The sequence below is a fragment of the Rhinolophus ferrumequinum genome, chromosome 16 (assembly GCF_004115265.2).
Source record: "Rhinolophus ferrumequinum isolate MPI-CBG mRhiFer1 chromosome 16, mRhiFer1_v1.p, whole genome shotgun sequence".
In the NCBI taxonomy this organism is placed as follows: domain Eukaryota; kingdom Metazoa; phylum Chordata; class Mammalia; order Chiroptera; family Rhinolophidae; genus Rhinolophus; species Rhinolophus ferrumequinum.
In genome coordinates this window covers 390,484-408,784 of record NC_046299.1, presented here as the reverse complement: position 1 = coordinate 408,784, position 18,301 = coordinate 390,484, and the positions used below count along the sequence as shown (strand labels likewise).

The 18,301-nt window shown below is 60.2% G+C and overlaps 1 protein-coding gene across 3 annotated transcripts in view; it reads left to right on the top strand.

Moving 5' to 3' along the window:
• The first annotated feature begins 5,681 nt into the window (after window positions 1-5,681).
• Window positions 5,682-18,301, top strand: part of ADGRA1 (adhesion G protein-coupled receptor A1) — a 29,703-nt gene continuing 17,083 nt past the window's right edge. The window contains exons 1-5 of one of the 3 annotated variants that reach the window (XM_033129682.1): window positions 5,682-5,966; window positions 6,596-6,769; window positions 12,300-12,427; window positions 13,414-13,537; window positions 18,128-18,273. In XM_033129682.1, the coding sequence (XP_032985573.1) occupies window positions 6,767-6,769; window positions 12,300-12,427; window positions 13,414-13,537; window positions 18,128-18,273 (401 nt within the window). In that variant the 5' untranslated portion in view covers window positions 5,682-5,966; window positions 6,596-6,766. Of the gene's footprint in view, window positions 5,967-6,595; window positions 6,770-12,299; window positions 12,428-13,413; window positions 13,538-15,863; window positions 18,055-18,127; window positions 18,274-18,301 lie in introns of those variants that run through there. The other 2 variants (XM_033129683.1, XM_033129685.1) reach the window with 2 other exon arrangements.

Genomic DNA, 18,301 nt, shown 5'->3' with positions numbered 1-18,301 from the left:
GACTGAGCAGAGCTGATGGCAGCCTGGTCATCAGTGATACCCACCGGGTCCCCCCTCCAGGTCTCAGGGCAGCACTGAGGAGGCTGGGCTGGCAGAGGAAGTTTGAGCCCCTCGGGGCACTGCGGGTGGGGAGCCCAGGGCTCATGGTGACAGGCGATGGGTCTGGGGCTGGAGCAGGTTGAGGCTGATTGTCAGAGGTGGGGAAGCCCCAGTAAGCGTGGGAAGAGTGTGACAGGTGAGGGGAAGAGATGCAGTCAGATGTGTGGGCCCTGGCTTGGGAGAGGGATTTTAGAGTGAGGGGAGGACACTGGGCGCTGGGTCAGACCTCAGTGTCCCCAGGAGGGAAGAAGGAACACAGGCTGCCAAGGCCCTGGAAGGAGGTGGGGGGCTTCGTCTCCCGCTCCCAGCCGCCCACGCACCACCGGGGGACAAGCTGGACCAGGATGGTGGCCGTGCTGGGGTGTTGGCCAGGGCACTAAGGGCTCCCGGGGTGGAGCAGGGCCCTCCTGCAGTAGACATGGGCTGGGCTCTCTGCCCCTGGGGCTCCCTGCACACCTCGCCCCACCCACAGGTGCCCTAGCAGCACAGGGGAGGCCACGTGTCCCCTGGCTTCCTGCATCTGTCCACCCCCTTCCTGTGCTTCCCCAAAGCTCCCCTCTGCCTCACTGAGGAAGCTCGGGACATATGGGTGCACTGGTCAAATATTTGGAGTCTGAACCGTATTGTGAAATTAATGGGGATCTGAGATTCCGTCAACTCCTGGATAAACATGCCGACCGGGGACAGAGGGACTTAAATTTTGTGTGAAGTCGGCTTCCCTGCTCGTCGCCTGGAGTGGGTAGAGCTGGGGCGCCTGGTTCTGACCGGAGTGTCCTGGGGTCTGGGCGTTCACTCTGTCCTCTGCCCTTCACTCTCCCTGGCAACCTCCCTGACACCATGGCCCCGAGAAGCCTCCGGGGACGGTGCCGCAGCCCTGCCCACAGCCCCACGGTCTGTGTTCCCCGCAGACACACCTGTTCCTGCGCCCGCCACAGGAGTGATTCTGAAGCCCAGGCTTGTCGTCACCACATCCCCACGGGGGACATGCGCCGCCCCCAGGCTGGCCCCCAGACACGCGTGTGACCCAGGGTCATCCACCCGCTGGTCTGTATAGGACCGAGTTTGAGTCCGGGGACTTTGAAAATGTCTACTTACAGTCACAGGTTGTGATCCTTTTTCAGAATTTAAGGTTTTTTCCTTCTTTTGTTTCTGTTTATCAAAATATTTGCTTTTTTCTTGTTTCTTGATTTTGGGTTTATAATTTATTTTAGTGATTTTTCCTTCCCCACTTTGTAATGTAGGCAAGCAGCAGAGCAAACCAACTGACCACAACTAATCAAAAAAGCCTAATGTCACAACTATAAACATTTCACTCACCGCCTTCCCTGACCAGACTCTATGAGGTCAGGCCCAGAGTCCATCCACGGAGCTCTGGACATGACAGGACCTCAGTACCTCCAGAGCCAGCAAGGGTCCCTCAGGTGCCAGGCCCCCCACCTGGTCCCAAATAGCACTGCAGCTGTTTGCCCTCCAGGTGCCCCCAAGGAGGCCAGGGCCCTCCCCCCACTCTCTGCCTGAGCCCCACTGAGTGGAACCTCGGTTCTCCATGCCTGTAGCCCCAGGACAGAGGGGCCCAGGGCCTGGGGTCCGTGAAAGTCTAAGGAGTAAGAAGGAGAAGAGAAAATGTGACTTGCCAGACGGAGGAAATAAAAATGGGATAACCACTTAGGAATGGCCAGAAAGGACAAAGGAGAAATGGGTACATTCTAAACATTCCAGTATCTTCTCGGAGTCACCCTTCTGATGGGCCCAAAAGGGTGCAGGGGATGGGCCAGGCCTGAGAGTCCCAGCAGGGCAGCAGGCTGGGCGGGCATTGGGCACTCAGAGACAAAGATGGGTCCACTGGACTCAGTGCACCCCATGGCCAGCCTGGGGTGGGCTTGCTCAGCCAGGCCAACGGGGCCTGTGCCCCCGACCCATGCGCCTAGATGAGGACTGTGTCCTGGGGTCTCCTGGGTTCTTGGATGGGCGCTGTACGAAAGGAAGGGCGTCACTGGGACCGTTCTAAGTTGGTTGATGTTATTATCTGGTTCTCAAACTAGGCTTCACCTCAGGGCTGGTTGAATTCGTTGGCATAAGTCTTTGTAGAAAAGGACTGCACAAATTCAAGCTGACGCTGCGGGGGGAGACGGCTGGTTTCCACGGCAACGCGAGAGCCGGCTTTAATTCCACTCCATGAGCCAGGCTGCACACGCAGGACACACCACCTCCAACATCTCAGGCCTTCTCCCCACTTCACGTCCTCAGAAACCCACACGTGGCTGAAAGTGGGGCGACTCCACAGCTCTCTAAAATGTTTGAAAAGAAGCAAGTCCGGCTGAGATGTCAGCAGCCACGCTCTTCCAGCAGTGTTGCGTTTTTAGCAACCGCCTTTGTGCGAGGGGTGGGGCCGGACACTTACCTGGTAGAGAGGGGAGCGGTGCTGGGACAGCCCAGTGACTGTGTTGACCGCCCCACACCCTCCGCCCGACCTTTGCTTCCGTCCACCCAGACGCCTGTCTTGAGGCAGCCACAGCACCCACTCCAACATCTCCTGCTCTCCCACAAACAACCTCCAGGTGCCAGCAGCCAGGGGTGCAGAGAGAAACCGGGTTCCCAGCGTATGCCAGGCGTGGGACCCTAGGACCCCGGCCCTCTGGCCGTGCAGGGGCAGCCGGCCTGCTTTGTCCCAGTAGGGGTGGGCTCACCCCGTGGGCTCCCCTCCCTGATGAGGTGGGGCCCACAGCTGCCAGCCCCGTGCTGAGCCCGAGCAGGCGCCAGCCAGCCTGTGCCACAAAGCAGTCGGCCACCGCCCGCCCACGTTGCTGTGGCTCCCCTGACAGGAGGAAAGGACTTGGCTTGAAGGGAAGAGTTGGAGGCTACTGAGTGGATGGAGTCAGGGCTCTGACGTCCCACCAGAGACCGGGGTTGCTCATCCTATGGACGCAAATTTCAGGGGCAGTCTTGAGCTCATAGAACGTGCCAGAAAGCTGACCTTTCCGGAGGGAAATGGAGACCCAGTGCAGTGAGCAGGACCGAGAGCCCACAGGAGACAGTTTTCCTGGGATAATGTAACTCCTTCATTCGGCTTAAACTGCAGACACGGTAAGTTTCAGGAGGGGTTCTCGGCGCCACGGGGAGGCCAGTGTCTGACGGATGCTTCCTCAGAAGACGAGTCTGTGCATCGGAGCTCAGGGCGGGCAAGGAGGATGCTGAGAGTGTTTCCACGGCAGGGCACGGGCAGAAGGCGCCTGAGGCTGGCCCAGACAGGGCACGTCCCCATCACAAAGCACAGCGACTTCCAAAATGCAGTCACGTCGAACGTGGTCCCTCTGAGTTCTCTGAGCTGAGCCTGTTGTCTTGTGAGGAAAGAGACTGGGGGCTTGCTGCCATGGCGGTCGTTCTGAGGGCAGCGGCCGCACCGGCAGCAACAAAGGGCAGAGTGGGCCCCAGAGTGGTCCGTGCCACTCTGACCAGGCGACTAGCACAACATCTGAGCTCTCTGCCTCGGTTTCCCCATCTCACAGGTGTGCTGCTCTGTGTTGAGTGCACAGCGCCACCAGCCACGTGGGGTTGTGCGAAGGGATTGCTACAGCCTGGTCCCTACTGCCCGCCTAAGACCAGGTCTGGAGCAGACGCCTCCGTGGCAGCTCCAAGTGCTGGGTGCCCGGGAGCCAAGACCCAGGAGGGTCTCACAGCTGTAAGTGGGCATGGGCCGCCCTGCCAGCACCTCAACCCCTCCCAGAGCCAGAGGCCCACAGGTGTGGTTCCTGGGGTGGCCACCAACATACAGCAACACAGCCAGCTCTTCCCGAGGGACACCCCACCTTCACCCAGCTCGCCGCCGGGTCCAGCCCATGGAGTGCACAGTCGGGATGTTAGCAGCCAGCCAGGCCGTCTGCCCAAAGGGCCCACCAGAGTCCCCCAAAGATCCAAGAACTCTCCCTGTACCCCACTCAGACTCCAGAGGGCCCTGCATTGCTCAAAGAACCCTGCATGTGACCCATCTGGACTCTAGGGTCCCCTCAAACACTCAGGACCCTCCATGCACCCCACCGAACCCCAGGTGAGCCTGAGACTTGATCAGCCTTTTCCTTTTGAGACTATGGGCCCAGCCCAGTGCACACAGGTGGGACAGAGCCGGGCTGGGAGGGGCTTCTCCAGGGCTGCCCGGGCCAGGCTGGCCCCCCTCTCAGCAGCATCTTCTGTTGTCCCAGAGCCGCCTCTGCAGGGTTTGGAAAGCTGGGTTCTGGTCCCGGCCCCTGCTCTGAGGCCAGGACGTATCGCCGGCTTTCTGGGAGAGGGCACGGGGACAGCACACTAGGCTGCACGCAGACTGCAGAGGCCGCCAGAGACCTCCTCCTCCAAGCCCCTCCCACTGCCCTGGGGATCCGGGGCCTGGACGTACTGTTCACACCTGTCTTTCTGTCTGTCTGGGCTGGGAGCCCATGAGGACAGCCAGGGGTTGACCAGAGTACACTCTGCACCCGTAGCTGGACAGTCTTGGTGGGAAGAGCTGCGGGTGGGCAGGACATCAGGGCACAAGTGCTGTGGAGACCACCCCAGCCTGGGGGAGTCTGGGCAGGACCCCCCCTCGGTCTTTCCACCTCTGTCCTTGTCCCTCCAGCCCAGGACCACTGGCCCAGGCTGCCAGGGAGCTCCGAAGCCTCCCTCCAGGCCTGGGGAGCAATCCTGGGGGACCAGGTGGGTCTGGACCAGCTCTGAGAACTACTCCCTCTGCTCCTGGAAAGTCACTTCACCCTTCGGGGTTGGTGCTCTCATCTGAGATCTAAGCTCATCGCAGTGTCCCACAGAGGAGCACCGGGAACACGCCACTCAGAGACAAGGTGCCATGAAACCAACGAAGCCAGAGCTGCAGAGCCCTCTATCTAGTTCCTTTCTTCTTAATGGCACCCCCCCCCCGTAGTACAGGCTCAGGCCCCTCAAAATCTGGGGACAGCAGGGACCTGGGGACCCTAGGTGCCAGCGTCACAGCCTTCGAGACTAAAGGGAAGAGCAGTGGGGTCCCCCCAGGTTCAGGGGAGCTGAGCCCAGACCCCCACCTGCACATGCCCTGGAGAACTGAGCTGGACGCACAGACGGGGCTCCGCCCCCCGCCTCCCCACGCCCTCCCCTCCTCTGTGCGGGGCTGGGGGCTGAGACCTGGATGGGTGTCCTCCTGCCTGGCCCCTCAGTCCACACCTGCAGGACCAGCCTGCTGACTCATGCTGGAAGGGACGCATTGTGGGTTCAGTTCCGTGGACACATTTGGGTCCGTGATGTTTTCTTTTCACGCCAGCACTATGAAAATTCCTCCAAAATCAATTTCCGTGTTCACATTTCTGTGCTTAGAGCCCTCAACCGACAGGGGTTTCCTTTAAAAATAAAATCACCAGTCCTCCCCCTGCCTCCTCTCACAGAGATGTGTTAACGTGAGTTGTCCTACTCGGCTGGAAGCGAAGGCAAAACCTGGCCGGTTGTCTCTTTAAATCGCTCTGCAGTGTGATGGGCGCGGGAAGAACCATTCCCAGCCTGCCGCAGGGAGCGGCCCCGCACCGGCGGCCTCCCCCATCCCCATGGTTACGGCTCCTGCTTCCCGCCGGCCGTGGTCCTGGCTGTCGCCCTCGCCCTCGGAAGCAGGCGCAGAGGCGGCTGGCAGCCGTCGCCGAGTTCTGAAAGCTGCCTGCTGAGAATTGCATTGCATGTCTGCAGGCGCTGGCTGTGACTCACCCGGCTGCAGGCTTGCAATCTGTTGACAACTCCACTTGCAAGCCCCAGCCACGGCTCCCGGGATGGGGGACTTCTGCCCGGCACAGAGAGCTCGCCACATCCCGCCGGCAAGGGGAAGCACAGCACTGTTGCCACTCCAGCTGTTTCTGCCAAAATAGGTGAGAAGTTGGGCAGCGTTTCAGTGGGGTCTGGGGCGGGGGTGGCCCAGGTGGGGAAGCAGGAGGACGGGGGAGGCCAGGTTGCAACGTCTGGCCGCAGCGTCCATTCACTGCCATTTGGCGGACGTCAGTGCCAACAGGCTGAGGTGAATCCCGCTCTTGGAAATGCAGGTTCTGATCAACTTTGGGTCAAGCCGAGGGCACGGAGCCCCCGCCGAAATCCTTGTCTGTGGGGAAAACGGCTGCCCGAGGTCGGCCGCATCCAGACAGCGGAAGGTTCCGCCTGCCCAGGGCTGGCTGTTCTCTGGGAGGTTAATTCAAGGTTTATTTGATTCTCTTGACTTAAAATGACAGGCAGCCGAAACGGTCGACTTCAGTTTCCTGTGCCTGGATGACACGCAGAGGTTGGTTTTTAAATATGGAGAAGGAAGAGCTCCCCGGAGGGCAGTCTGGCTGTCTCTGCCTCCACCAGGGCCATGGAGGCTCCCCAAGTCCCGGTCGTCCCCGGCAGAGCACAGGCCCGAGCCAGACAGTCCCACAGGCAGCTGGGCTGAGAACAGAGTTCTCAGAGTTGCAGGGGGCTGCAGGCAGCGGGCGGACCCCTGCCCTGACCAGCCCTGTCTTCACAGGTGGGTGCAGCCTCGAGGCCCGTGGTCTGGGGCTGGACTCTGGCTGCTGTTTGGGACCTTGACCTCTGGACCTCCATGGAGGCTGGCAGGGAGAAAGGCGCCACGTAGGCGGTGGCCAGCGACCCCCCGTCACCCACCCAGCACTGACCCTCCCACAACTTCGCAGCGCTCATGGTGAGTCCACACCTGACACACAGCTTGGGGCCCAGCAGGGGCCACGCCAAGGGCGGCCACCCAGTCACCGAGGTTCCAGGCAGGAAAAGCGAGTTGTCTCCTGGGCAGTTAGCAGGCAGTGGGCACATGCTCGCCTTTGGGGGCAGGGGTCCTGTGGGGCGGCGGCGGGGCTGGAGGGAGGCGGGTCTCCGACTGCCGGCCGCCGTCTCCTGCTTGCTCATGTGGCTCACACTAATTAGCTGACAGCTGCCGCAATGTTGAATCACTTCATCAGCAGAGCAGAGTCTGCCCTGTGCCCCCATCTCAGGCGGATCCATGGCCTTGGGCTGGGGTCCCTTCCACTCTGTCCTGCGCCTGGCAGACGGCTGTTCCCTGGAAGCCCTTCCCCTCAGAAAGTTGGCAGAACAGGAGGGCGCCATGGTGGGCTTCGGCAGCACGTGCAGCAAACGGGGAGTGTGTCTCACTGGAAAAGGGGGCTGTGCGGGCTCCTCATGGTGGCTGCTGCCGATTGGGACTCCGGAGGGTTGACGGCTGAGTGAATAATGCATTGTGTGTGTTTGTAAGGGACAGTGGCAGGGCGCGTGCAGGGACTGCTGATGGCCATAGGACAGTGTGGCCGGCAGTGGCCATGGCACAGATGCCGACAATGTGTCCTCATGCAGACCCGGTTGTCTGCTTCGTAAGGACTAGTCCATCTGAGTCCCTGGTTCATTTTCTTCTTGGTTGGAAATGTCCAAACAGGAGAGATGCTTTTTGCCAAAAACCAGCATCATTCGCAAAGCTGCTCCACTAGGGTCTTGGAGGCTGGAAGGATGGCAGCAACCTGCCTCTAAGACGTCCGAGAGGCTGCGTGTCCTGGGCACAGGCCATTCCTCAGAGAGGACGGCAGCTGGCCCGGCCCCCCAGCTCAACAGAGCACTTGTTGCCCACAGATGCCACACCCAGCATGGCCACAACCTCCAGGGTGGCAGCACTCAAAGCTTCTCATCCTCAAATCTAGATCCCCATTTGCAGTGGAACATGACAGGTCCCACTGGCAGAGGAAGGGCGAGCTGAGAGGTGCCACAGAAGGTGGGGCCGGGCCCGCCCCTCAGGCCTCGCAGGCGGCCAGCTGCCCCTTCTGTGCCGCCCCACCCTGACTCGTCAGCCCTTCCACGCCAACTGCACGGTCTCCCTGAAGCTGAGAACATGCCTTCTGTCTGCGCTGTGCTCGTTCTGTACACGCCCCGCTCTGTTTGAGGCCAACAGGTCTGCACGCTGTGCTGGCCGGCCCAAGACCGAAAACCAGCCAGGCGAGCACTGCCCGGAGAGCCTGGTTTCAGCAGTGTGTTGGGGTTTTGTCCTTCCTAAATGACGGTGCACTGGGCCGCGTTTCTGGAAGGAGTGGAGTGCCAGCCTCATGTGCTGGGTGGCAACTCTGGTGCGAGCACTTTGCTATGTGTGTCTGAGTCTCCTGTGTAGACAAGACGTGTGGTGTTGACGTGCAGGCAAGTTCACCGCAGGGTCGCGGGGGGTGTGGGAGGGAAGCCTGGAGCCCCAGCCATGGGGTGCCTGCCACCTGAGGTCAGCAAGCCACCTTTTAGATCCTTTGGGGAAAGTGGCATCTGCGGCCACATGCGGAAGCTGAATTGTGCTGAGTCCCAGGCAGGCCTGTGCTTCTGTCTGCCTCCGGCGCTGGGCAGGGTCTCGGAGGCCTGTGGCCACGCGGCAGCCCAGACTCCAGCATCTGAAGCCCAGGCCAGCAGATCCCCTTCTCGTCATCACAGCTGTCAGGAAACCCAGCAGACGTGGCTGGCTTGTCTCGCTGTGTCTCTGTGCTGTGCGGCTGGGGCCCAAATGCGGCAGGTCCAGGGTGCCCCTTGGAGTGTGGCCTGTGATCTCCTGGGTCCTTCACACTCCCCAGGGGCAACGAGCTGTCTCCAGGCTCTGGAAGCAGGCACTGTCCAAACCGTCGCACTTCCTGTTTCCTTTCAGATAGTCCGAGGTCTGACTGAGGTCTGACTGAGGCCGGTGGGAGGGAGGCAGCCCTGGCCTCACGGGGGGGCGCTGCTCTCCCAGCCAGTCTTACGGCCTGAGGTGACTTCAGTGAGTGGCCCCTGGGGTGGCGGCCTCTGCTGCTCACAGTCGCTCACAGTCGCAGCACCAGGTCGCGATGAGGGGTGCTCCAATCTCTAGTGACACAAAGGCCACTCGGTGGCTTCGCATCGGGGGTGCCCTAGGCCCTAGAGGTGCCAGAGACAGCAGGCTGGGGCTCTCATGGCGACCCTGGCAGAGCCCCACATGCCAAGGGCAGGGCTGAGCATGGTGTCACGGTATCCTTGGCCACGTCCTCCAGGGGCACAAAGCCAGGACAGGGTGAGAGGCCAGGCCTGTCCCAGCCGTGCCTGGAGCCGAGACACACGTGCCCAGGACAGCCCTTTTCTGCACAGAAGCACCCCACATTCGAAAAAAGGAACAAGGGAATTGAAACCCCCAAAGTGCAGGGGGGAAGCGTCATGAAGACCAAGGAAGCTGGTGCTGTAGGCGAGCCGGGAGAGCTGGCTCAGGGCAGTGCCAGGTGGGGGGCAGAGGGGCCGAGAGGGTGGGACTGCGGGTGGTCTGAGCCGAGTCGGAACCGGGCCCAAAGCCACCTGCCGGGGCCCCTGCTGGCACCTGGAGGATGGCCCTCGATCCTGCCAACGCTTCAGAACTTCAGTGACTTTTGTTTGTTGCTTTTAACTCAGTCCGAGATTTAAATTTCTAAACACTTATAAAACCTACCTTCATCCCACAAATGGAGTGTCACCCATCTAACCAGTCCCCTTACCATGAACAATTTTGAGCAAGTAACCCCCGGTCTACAAGGAACGTCCCTCTGATCCTTCTCACCGTGTTTCTGTACAAAGCTCTTCAGAATCCGACCAGCCCACACGCCTGTCCAAAGGCAACTGTAACAAACTATGTAAATGTAACATCCAATTAGGGTAATTTGTGCTGCGAATGAATAAATTACTTATCTTTTGCCTCTGCCTTTCCTGGGGGAACACTTTGATGGAAGGTTGACAGGTCAATAAGATGCAATTATCATTGAAAAGGCGACAAGGGACATCAGCCTGTAATGAAATCAGTCTTGGTTGGTTCAGAGCCGGGAGGAAGGACATCCGGTGTGCCCTAGCCACCCGCAGGCCTGGCCAAGACCCTGTGGAGGCGAGAAGGCTGGCGTCCCACGTCCTCCCCTCCTGCCCCCCAGTCTTTCTTCCGTGAGGCCCCAGCTCCGACCACTGGCCCTGGTTCACAGGGTGCTGCTGGGTCCGTGGCCTCTGGGGACATGTCTGGAGCAGTCAGTCAGCTTTGAGGGCCACACACCCCACCACCGTGAGGATTTTCTCATGGAAAGCTTGCAAAGTACCTTCTCCCAACAGGAGCTTGTACATGTGTGAACTTTAAAATAGAAAATATATCTCCATTCTGCATTACCTACTTTGAATTTTAAATGTCACCTCTAAAAATGTAGAAAGGCACTGCTGATAACTGATTTGGAGAAAGAAAAAAATAGGAGGCCAAAGGGAGTCGAATGTTTCTTATAAAACATACACTGTGGGTGCAGCTTCTCAGGACTCAGGGTTCGGGGGCCCCTCGGCTGCCTGCCCTCCACGGAAGGCTCGAAACTGGGCCCTCGGAGGAGAAGGGAGAGTTGAAGGCCGGTGACGTCCCAGCACGAGAACGCTGACCGGCGGGCGGCAGGGAAAGCCTGTGTTGTGAAAGGACGCTCCAAGGTGTTTGCAGGAAAACCCATCTGGCTTCTGCGTGACTCATCTAACAGAAAGGGGGTTTGCGTACGTGAATAAGAACCGACAGATAAGATGCTTTTCAACGTAAACTCGGATGTGGATCCTGGGTGCCAGACGCTTCCGCAATCCTGGGGACAGATGTGCTGTGACACATCGCACGGACAGGCCGTCAGGACGTCAGCTCTGCTCTCTGCCATCATCCCTGCCCCCACGCCCCTCCCCACCAAGAATCAGGGGTGTTTGGGGGGCAGTGCAGGTCCCCGGGCATTCACACCACAGTGACAGCACCACCGTGAAAGTCCATGAAGGGAGGCAAGGCCCCAGAGGTGTGGAACCCACCCCACCCTTCGGCAGAGGACCAGAGCACTGGCCCTGACAAGTAGGGAGGGGCTGGACACAGGGGACCGCATGTCCAGACGTGACCCCCATGCTCTGGCCAGCGGGGCTGTACGTGAACAGTGAGGCTGTTATAGACCCTGGGTGGATGCCGTGGGAGGGAAACACCCCACCCCCAGCAGGAATCGCCTGGCGACATGTCTGGTGCCCAGGAGTTCTCCTCCTGCCCACAACACACTTGTGGAAGAAACGGCAAGTGAAAAGATAATTTGAATGTCAGGATTTGACCAAGAAAAGTGACTTTCGCAGTTTCGCGTTTGGCAGGAAGCGTGACAAATGTAGGAGAACCTTAGAACTCTCTGGGGCCACCAGGATCCCCTTTCCGCCCTCGCTTGATGGCAGATGCCCCAGAGTTAGGGTGTGTGAGTGCTTCTAGCAGCCTACGACGTCAGCGGCTAATGTCCCCCAAACGATGGCATTCAGTGACTTCACTGCTCTTCACCAATAGGCAGTTCCGTCCTTTGTCACAGAAATGCATCCCTCACAGGTGAAGGGTCTTTGTTGCAGGATGGAGGGCACAGCTGGTGCTGCCCTGCCCGCTGTTGTGTGCGGCTGTAAGGCCAGGACGGCTTCCTGCACAAGCCTGGGCCACAGACACTCCCTCAGGGACCAGCAGGCATGGCCGTCCTGGTCGGCTGGTACAGGCAGGGCCACTAGGTCTCCTGTGTGGGCACTGCAGCCCCGGGGTCCCTGTCACCTGGCAGTGCCATCTGATGGCCGTCTTTCCCCTGAGCTCACAGCTTAGTGGGAATTGGGTGCACGTGCGTGTGCATCCTGCCGAAGCTTGTGGTCCAGGTAGGAGTTGGCTGCTCTGCGCACCTCCGCGCCAGCCCTGCAGACCCCGAACCGTGGACAGTCAGGACTGAAGTGCCGTGGTGTCCCCTGCTGTCTGCCAGCACCACAGCGGCCTCCCTTGGTCGCATCCCGTCATCTGCTTGTTCCAGCCCCGGCTGCTATTTCTGGCCTCATGGTCGGCCAGGTCCCTTGGGGATCAGACTATGAGGGGTCCCCTTGGCATCCAGGGACTTTCATGCGGAGGTCTCTCTGCTGTCACGGCAGCAACTGATGGGACCCAGTCATGAGGGAAATGGCCAAGGGCTGTCAGAGCCCCGTAAAGACACCTCACGGGGCACCCACTGAACGTAGAGTCCCAGGTGGGGAGCCCACGAGGCCGGCGCTCCCCCTGCCTGAGCACTCACCATGGCAGGTTGTCTGCTTCGCTGAGACCTAGCAAACCCCTCGATTCAGAAAATGTCCTGAACGACTCGCACGGGCGTGGCGGGGCCTCCGGGAGACGCCCCAGCTCTGCCACGCACAGACTTTCGGCCACGTTTCTCACATGCCCCGCTCTGTGTTCCCTCCAGGATTTGAAGACCGTGCTATCTCTGCCCCAGCACCCAGGGGAGTTCCTGCACCCGGTGGTGTACGCCTGCACGGCGGTCATGCTGCTGTGCGTGCTCGCCTCCGTCATCACCTACCTCGTGCACCGGAGGTGAGGCCCCGCTCTGCCCTGAGGCTTCCTGCTCTCACCGGCACAGGCAAGCCCTGAAGTGGGGTCTCCTACCATGTAGCAGGAAGTACCTGGAAGGTCCTTCACACAAGCCAGCTTGAGCCCGCCCAGCACCCGGGTGGCCCTGGAGGCGGCCTGAGTGTCAGGGACAGCCGTGGCCCTCATTCCGGCCTCTATGTTCCTACCAAGTGGGTGAGAGTTCTTCCCCCAACGACGTAGAGTGAGTTCGGGTGCCTGGGAGCCCACGTCCAAGGAAGTTAAAGCAGCAAGCAGACCCTAACTCACCTGTGCATTGCGCCTTTTTTCCTAGAAAAGGAAGTCTAGTTGGTTTTCTACTGAGCTGGTTCCTGGCCACCTCTGCCTTGGAGAGGGGAGATGACCTGGGAGTGTCCCCCTCACTTGAAGATGCTCTGGGAAATGTGGGGAGGGGTCCTGGCCACACTCAGGGACAAACCCCCAGTATAAGTCCTGGGCAACGCCTAGACCACAGTCAGAGGAAGAGGCTTGTGCACGCACGGCCACCGTCACAGCTGGGGCACTGTGGCTGCAGCCAGGAGCTAGGCAGGGTCACGGTGTGGTCACAGCCATTGGCCACGTCTGAGTCCAGGGACAGGTGTGGCGCTAGGGGTCATCTTATGGGTCACAGTCACACCTCCTCTCAAGGTGTTAGACTCCTGCTCAGAGAAGGCAGAGAGAGCCTGTCCTGGGGAGCCGGAGGCATGAGCCGGAGTTTCCGCCCCTCTGTCTCTGTGACTGGACAGGCCTCACGTGTCCCCACTGTCAGTGACCAGCGTGTTTGAGCTCTCCCCAAACCCCTTACAGCCGAGTGTCCCAGGGCGACTTCACGCCAAACCACCCACAGCCCCGCGAGAGTGTGTACTCGGCGGTCTGTCCGCCTTCCCGTGACCCTGTCCTTGGGTGTCCCCTGGCTGAGGTGCCTGTCCTGACGGAAACCATGTTTCCCGCAGCGCCATCCGCATCAGCAGGAAGGGCCGGCACACGCTCCTGAACCTCTGCCTGCACGCGGCCCTGACCTTCACGGCGTTCGCCGGCGGCATCAACCGCACCAAGTACCGGACACTGTGCCAGGCGGTGAGTGCTGCACACGGCATCACTTTGTACACAAGTGAAGGGCCCTCCACGCTCCTCCCTAAGGGAACACGTGTGGTAACTGCCATGAAATCACACTCGAGTGTGAGCTCAGCTGTGTCTCGAGGGCGGTGGTTAAAAGGCCAGCACGTCTGCTGCAGACCCGGTGAGTCTGTGGCTTTGCCCAGCACTCCATCATGTAAACAAGTTACTTTTCAATTGCACCAGCTGGCTCCAAGGCAGGGGGAGGATGGGGCCACCTGCTACCCCTGTCCAGGTAACCGTCCATGGACACTGAGGCTGAGACTCCTGATCAGGCAGCAGATGCTATCACCGGAGCACTGCCAGGCAGCCACTCAGAACTCAGAAGACGCCCTTCCACAAACTGGAGTGAGGAGAGGAGCTCGGCCATTGCAGCCACTCCCGAGGCCCCTCCCTACTCCCCTCTGTCCAGCCTCTTGCCCAGCCCATCTGCTCATGTCCCTGGCTCATCTCCAGGTAGACAGTCACCCCAGGTGGGCAGTCACCCCAGGTGGACAGTCACCCAGGTGGGCAGTCACCTCCAGGTAGACAGTCACCCCAGGTGGGCAGTCACCCAAGGTGGACAGTCACCCCAGGTGGACAGTCTCCCACGTGGGCAGTCACCTCCAGGTGGACAGTCACCCCAGGTGGGCAGTCACCCAAGGTGGATAGTCACCCCAGGTGGACAATCAGCCACGTGGGCAGTCACCTCCAGGTGGACAGTCACCCCAGGTGGGCAGTCACCCAAGGTGGACAGTCACCCCAGGTGGGCAGTCACCCAAGGTGGATAGTCACCCCAGGTGGACAATCAGCCACGTGGGCAGTCACCTCCAGGTGGACAGTCACCCCAGGTGGACAGTCACCCAGGTGGGCAGTTACCTCCAGGTGGACAGTCACCCCAGGTGGGCAGTCACCCCAGGTGGACAGTCACCCCAGGTGGGCAGTCACCTCCAGGTGGACAGTCACCCCAGGTGGACAGTCACCCAGGTGGGCAGTCACCTCCAGGTGGACAGTCAGCCCAGGTGGACAGTCACCCAGGTGGGCAGTTACCTCCAGGTGGACAGTCACCCCAGGTGGGCAGTCACCCCAGGTGGACAGTCACCCCAGGTGGGCAGTCACCTCCAGGTGGACAGTCAGCCCAGGTGGACAGTCACCCAGGTGGGCAGTCACCTCCAGGTGGACAGTGTCCTCCAACACACAGGTAGGGGCCAGGTGAGGGCTGCCCCACAGACCATGGAGCATCTCACCAAGGACTCTTGCGTTTGGTTTCTGTCATTTTGTGGGCACGTCTCCCTAGGCCATGTGGCGGGGACACTGGCAGCCGACCCCCAGGAGGTCATATTGCTCTCCTTGCATCCTTGCTTGCTGTGAATTCAACAGGCTTTAACTGAAGGCCGTGGGGCTATTGCATCCCAATCCCCTAAGCCCCGTGTGTACTGGCTCTGACCTCAGCGGCCATCTGCCCACACGAGACAACCTGTCCACCTGCACAGATGGCAGTGGATGGTGACTCACCCTGGGGACCGGGGGGCATGAGGTTGTTCCTGCAGGGGTGCCTTGGGGGTCAATCAGCTGGGAGCTCCTGTCCCCACACCTGCCCGCCCACAAGTGAGGTACCACCCCCGTGAGACAGCGCCCTACTCCAGAACCCTGGTGCCCTGGGCCCACCCTCCCCAGACTCCTGTACATAGAGGAGACGTCACTTTACTGAAAGTGCATGTTCAGGGCCACCCACCCCCTCGGGAAGCCCATCCTGGGCCCAGCACATCCCTGAAAACCACGCTGAGACGCAGACCCACGTCCTTTCACCTTTCACTAGGTGTGGGAACAACCGACACCAGCACCCAGGACCTCCAGGTACACTCTGCCCGTAAGCACTGCTGTGAAGCAGGGTGTCTGACGGATTGCTGTCTCTGTCCATACTTCTCCGCCCGAGCACCCATGAGCCGGGGCCCAGCAGGGAGGAAAGAGCCTGTGGGTGTCGCAGGCAGTGCAGCCAGCTTCCCCCCTCCACACAGAGGTCGTAGCACTGGGGGGCCCACACCCTTCCGAAAACCTGGAAGACGTCCTGTGTCTGCCAGGTGTCTTCATGGCGCCCAAGCCCTGGCCAGTTCAGCTGGGGTGGGCAGCCAGGATCTGAGGTGGGTATGAGCTGGTGAAGGCCTGGAATTGTCTGGAGAGGCAAAATCTGCAGAGATCAGGTCTCGTGGTGACAACCTCAGAACACTGTTGGAGGCAGCCAGCCCTGAGCTCTGGAGGGCATGTCGTCCTGATCTTCCAACGGTGTTTCCAGAAGGTAGCCGGGGCATCATTCATTTGTCCACTCGTTCATTCCCCAAAATGCATCAGGGCCTGTGGGTGCTGTGGCGCAGCTGAGAACAAGCTCACACTGCCTTCCTCCGCTGTGCAGAGCCACCTGCCAGTGGGGAGGCACGGGCAGTGCACCCAGGGGAATGAGCCCACAGAGTGCAGGTGAAGCTGGGTACAGGGGGTGGGAGTGCAGCACTGGCGACCTCAGCGAGCCTCCCTCAATGTGACATTCTCCCGTGACGGTTATCTAAAGCCGGCCTGTGCTCTGCAGGCGTCAGTAGAGGCGTTGGTCGCTGTGGCCGAGTGTCAGCCAGGCTGCCCAGCTCTGGTCTTTCCTCCCCTTGGTGCACGAGAGGCCAGGAGGCGCAGGAAGGGTGGTGGCTACTTTGTGTGTCCATGTGACGGGTCAAACGTGATTCTGAGTGTTCTGTGAGGTTGTTTGGGATGACGAGGGAAGCAGACGGCTCTCCCTGGCAATGGTGGCCTCGCCCAATCCTCTGGGCATCCAAATAGAACAAAAGGCTGAGTGAGGATGAACTCTGTGCCTGCCTGTCTCGGCTCTGACATCAGTCTCCTGCCGTTGGACTTGGACACAGCGAGAACTACGCTACCGGTCGCCTGGGTCTTCACTTTGCCGACTGCAGGTCTGGGCTCCTCGGTCTCCATAACTGCCTGTGCCAACTCACCCGCCTTGACGAGTGACACCCAGCACCGCCCTGGTGCTGGACACAGGACTCGGGCCAACCTCCCCTGTCCAAGTACCACTCCACCTTACGGTGAAACAATGTACGAGACGTGGTCCAAAGTCCTGATGCTGGAGAGAACAGATGTTGTTATGGCAACAAAACTGACCGCGTGCCTCATTAACGACTAAGTGGTCACGGACATACACACGGCTACGTTGTCCTCACGGAATAACAGGCAGCAGTGCAGCCCGGGCCTGGAAGCCTGGGATGGCGGCAGAGGCCTGTCTGAAAGCCAGGGCACTGTCCCTGTGACCTCTCCACATGTGCAGCGTAAGGCAGTGTTTGGAAGACAGAGTTCTACTGCTTTCACCTTCTCAAAACCCCCAAACGTGCTGTCTGGGAGAGGCTCAGACCTGCCCCTGCATGGCGCTCCCCTCTTCTGGTCAGCTCCCAAGACGAGGCCTCGGGTCAGGCTCCTTATGAGGATGCGTCTCTGACTATTTCTATTAATACCTGACGACAGCCACCCTGCTGTCCCCTGAAAAGAAAGACCATCCTTCCATTGAGGGCCAGCAACACGATCCCCCTGCCGCCTCCTCTTCTGACAGAGTTCGTCCCCTCAGTTCCCAGTGCTGCCTCCTGTCGGCCAGGTGGGTGAGGCCGTGTGCTTGGTGACACAAGGGAAGCCCAGGCCAAGTGAGGCAAAGGCTGGACTGGCCATGTCCACGCGGGGAGCCCTACACGCAGCGCCGGGCCTTCCCCCCACCCTGCCAAGTTCTCCTCAGTTACTGTGGAGCTTTCTCAGCAGTAGGAACTGAGCTGTGGATTTGATAAGTCACTGTAATGCTAGCTTTATTCAGAGAAGCTGTGTTCTTTCAACATTTATATCCTTTCCAATTACAGCCATGTTTTCCTTGTCCTTACAAAATGTCAGGTTATTACTTCAAAGGTAACCTCGTTTACAGAGCGGGTGGAACTGGAACGCTGACTAGCGATGTAGGAAGTACGTGCAATGGGACAGACTCACGCTCTCTCCGTAGCTGGGAGCAGCCCTGACTCTCAGGGAGCGGACTTGACTATGTGATCCAGAAGGTGCTTTATCTCACAGGCAAATACTGGCACCTGGCAGGCCCCTGCTGCCCTCCGTGCACTTGGTGGCACCTGTGTGGGGAGGGTCCAGTAGACGAGCTCCCTGGAGCTCTAGGGTCCAACCACAGGCACGTGTGCACATGGGCCCACGTGTGGGACAGTGTGCAAGCCACTCAGGGCCACGTATGTAGCCAGCCCCAGAGGCCACGCCCAGGGACGCCTCTGGAATAGGCGTCGGGCTCCCCGCCCCCACCCCTCTGCAGGAGAGCAAAGCTTCCAGGCTCTTTGCAGCCCAGGCGACTCCCTTGAGCTCCGAGGCCCCTGTGCGTGTGGCGTCTGCCTGACCCAAGAAGCCCAGTGCCTCCTGGAGCCTCGTTTCCTGTCACTGCTGAGCTGTCCCCTGAGGATGAGCAGGTGTGGGAGGGCGTAGACTGGCTCTGGGGGTGAGTGGTTGGGAGGGCGGGGGCTGACGGGCCTCTCCCCCCAGGTGGGAATCGTGCTGCACTACTCCACGCTGTCCACCATGCTGTGGATCGCAGTCACTGCCCGGAACATCTACAAGCAGGTGACCAAGAAGACCCCGCCCTGCCCTGGCGCTGACCAGCAGCCCTACGCCCAGCAGCCCCTGCTCAGGTACCCAAGCTCCCCCCCCCCCCAGCTG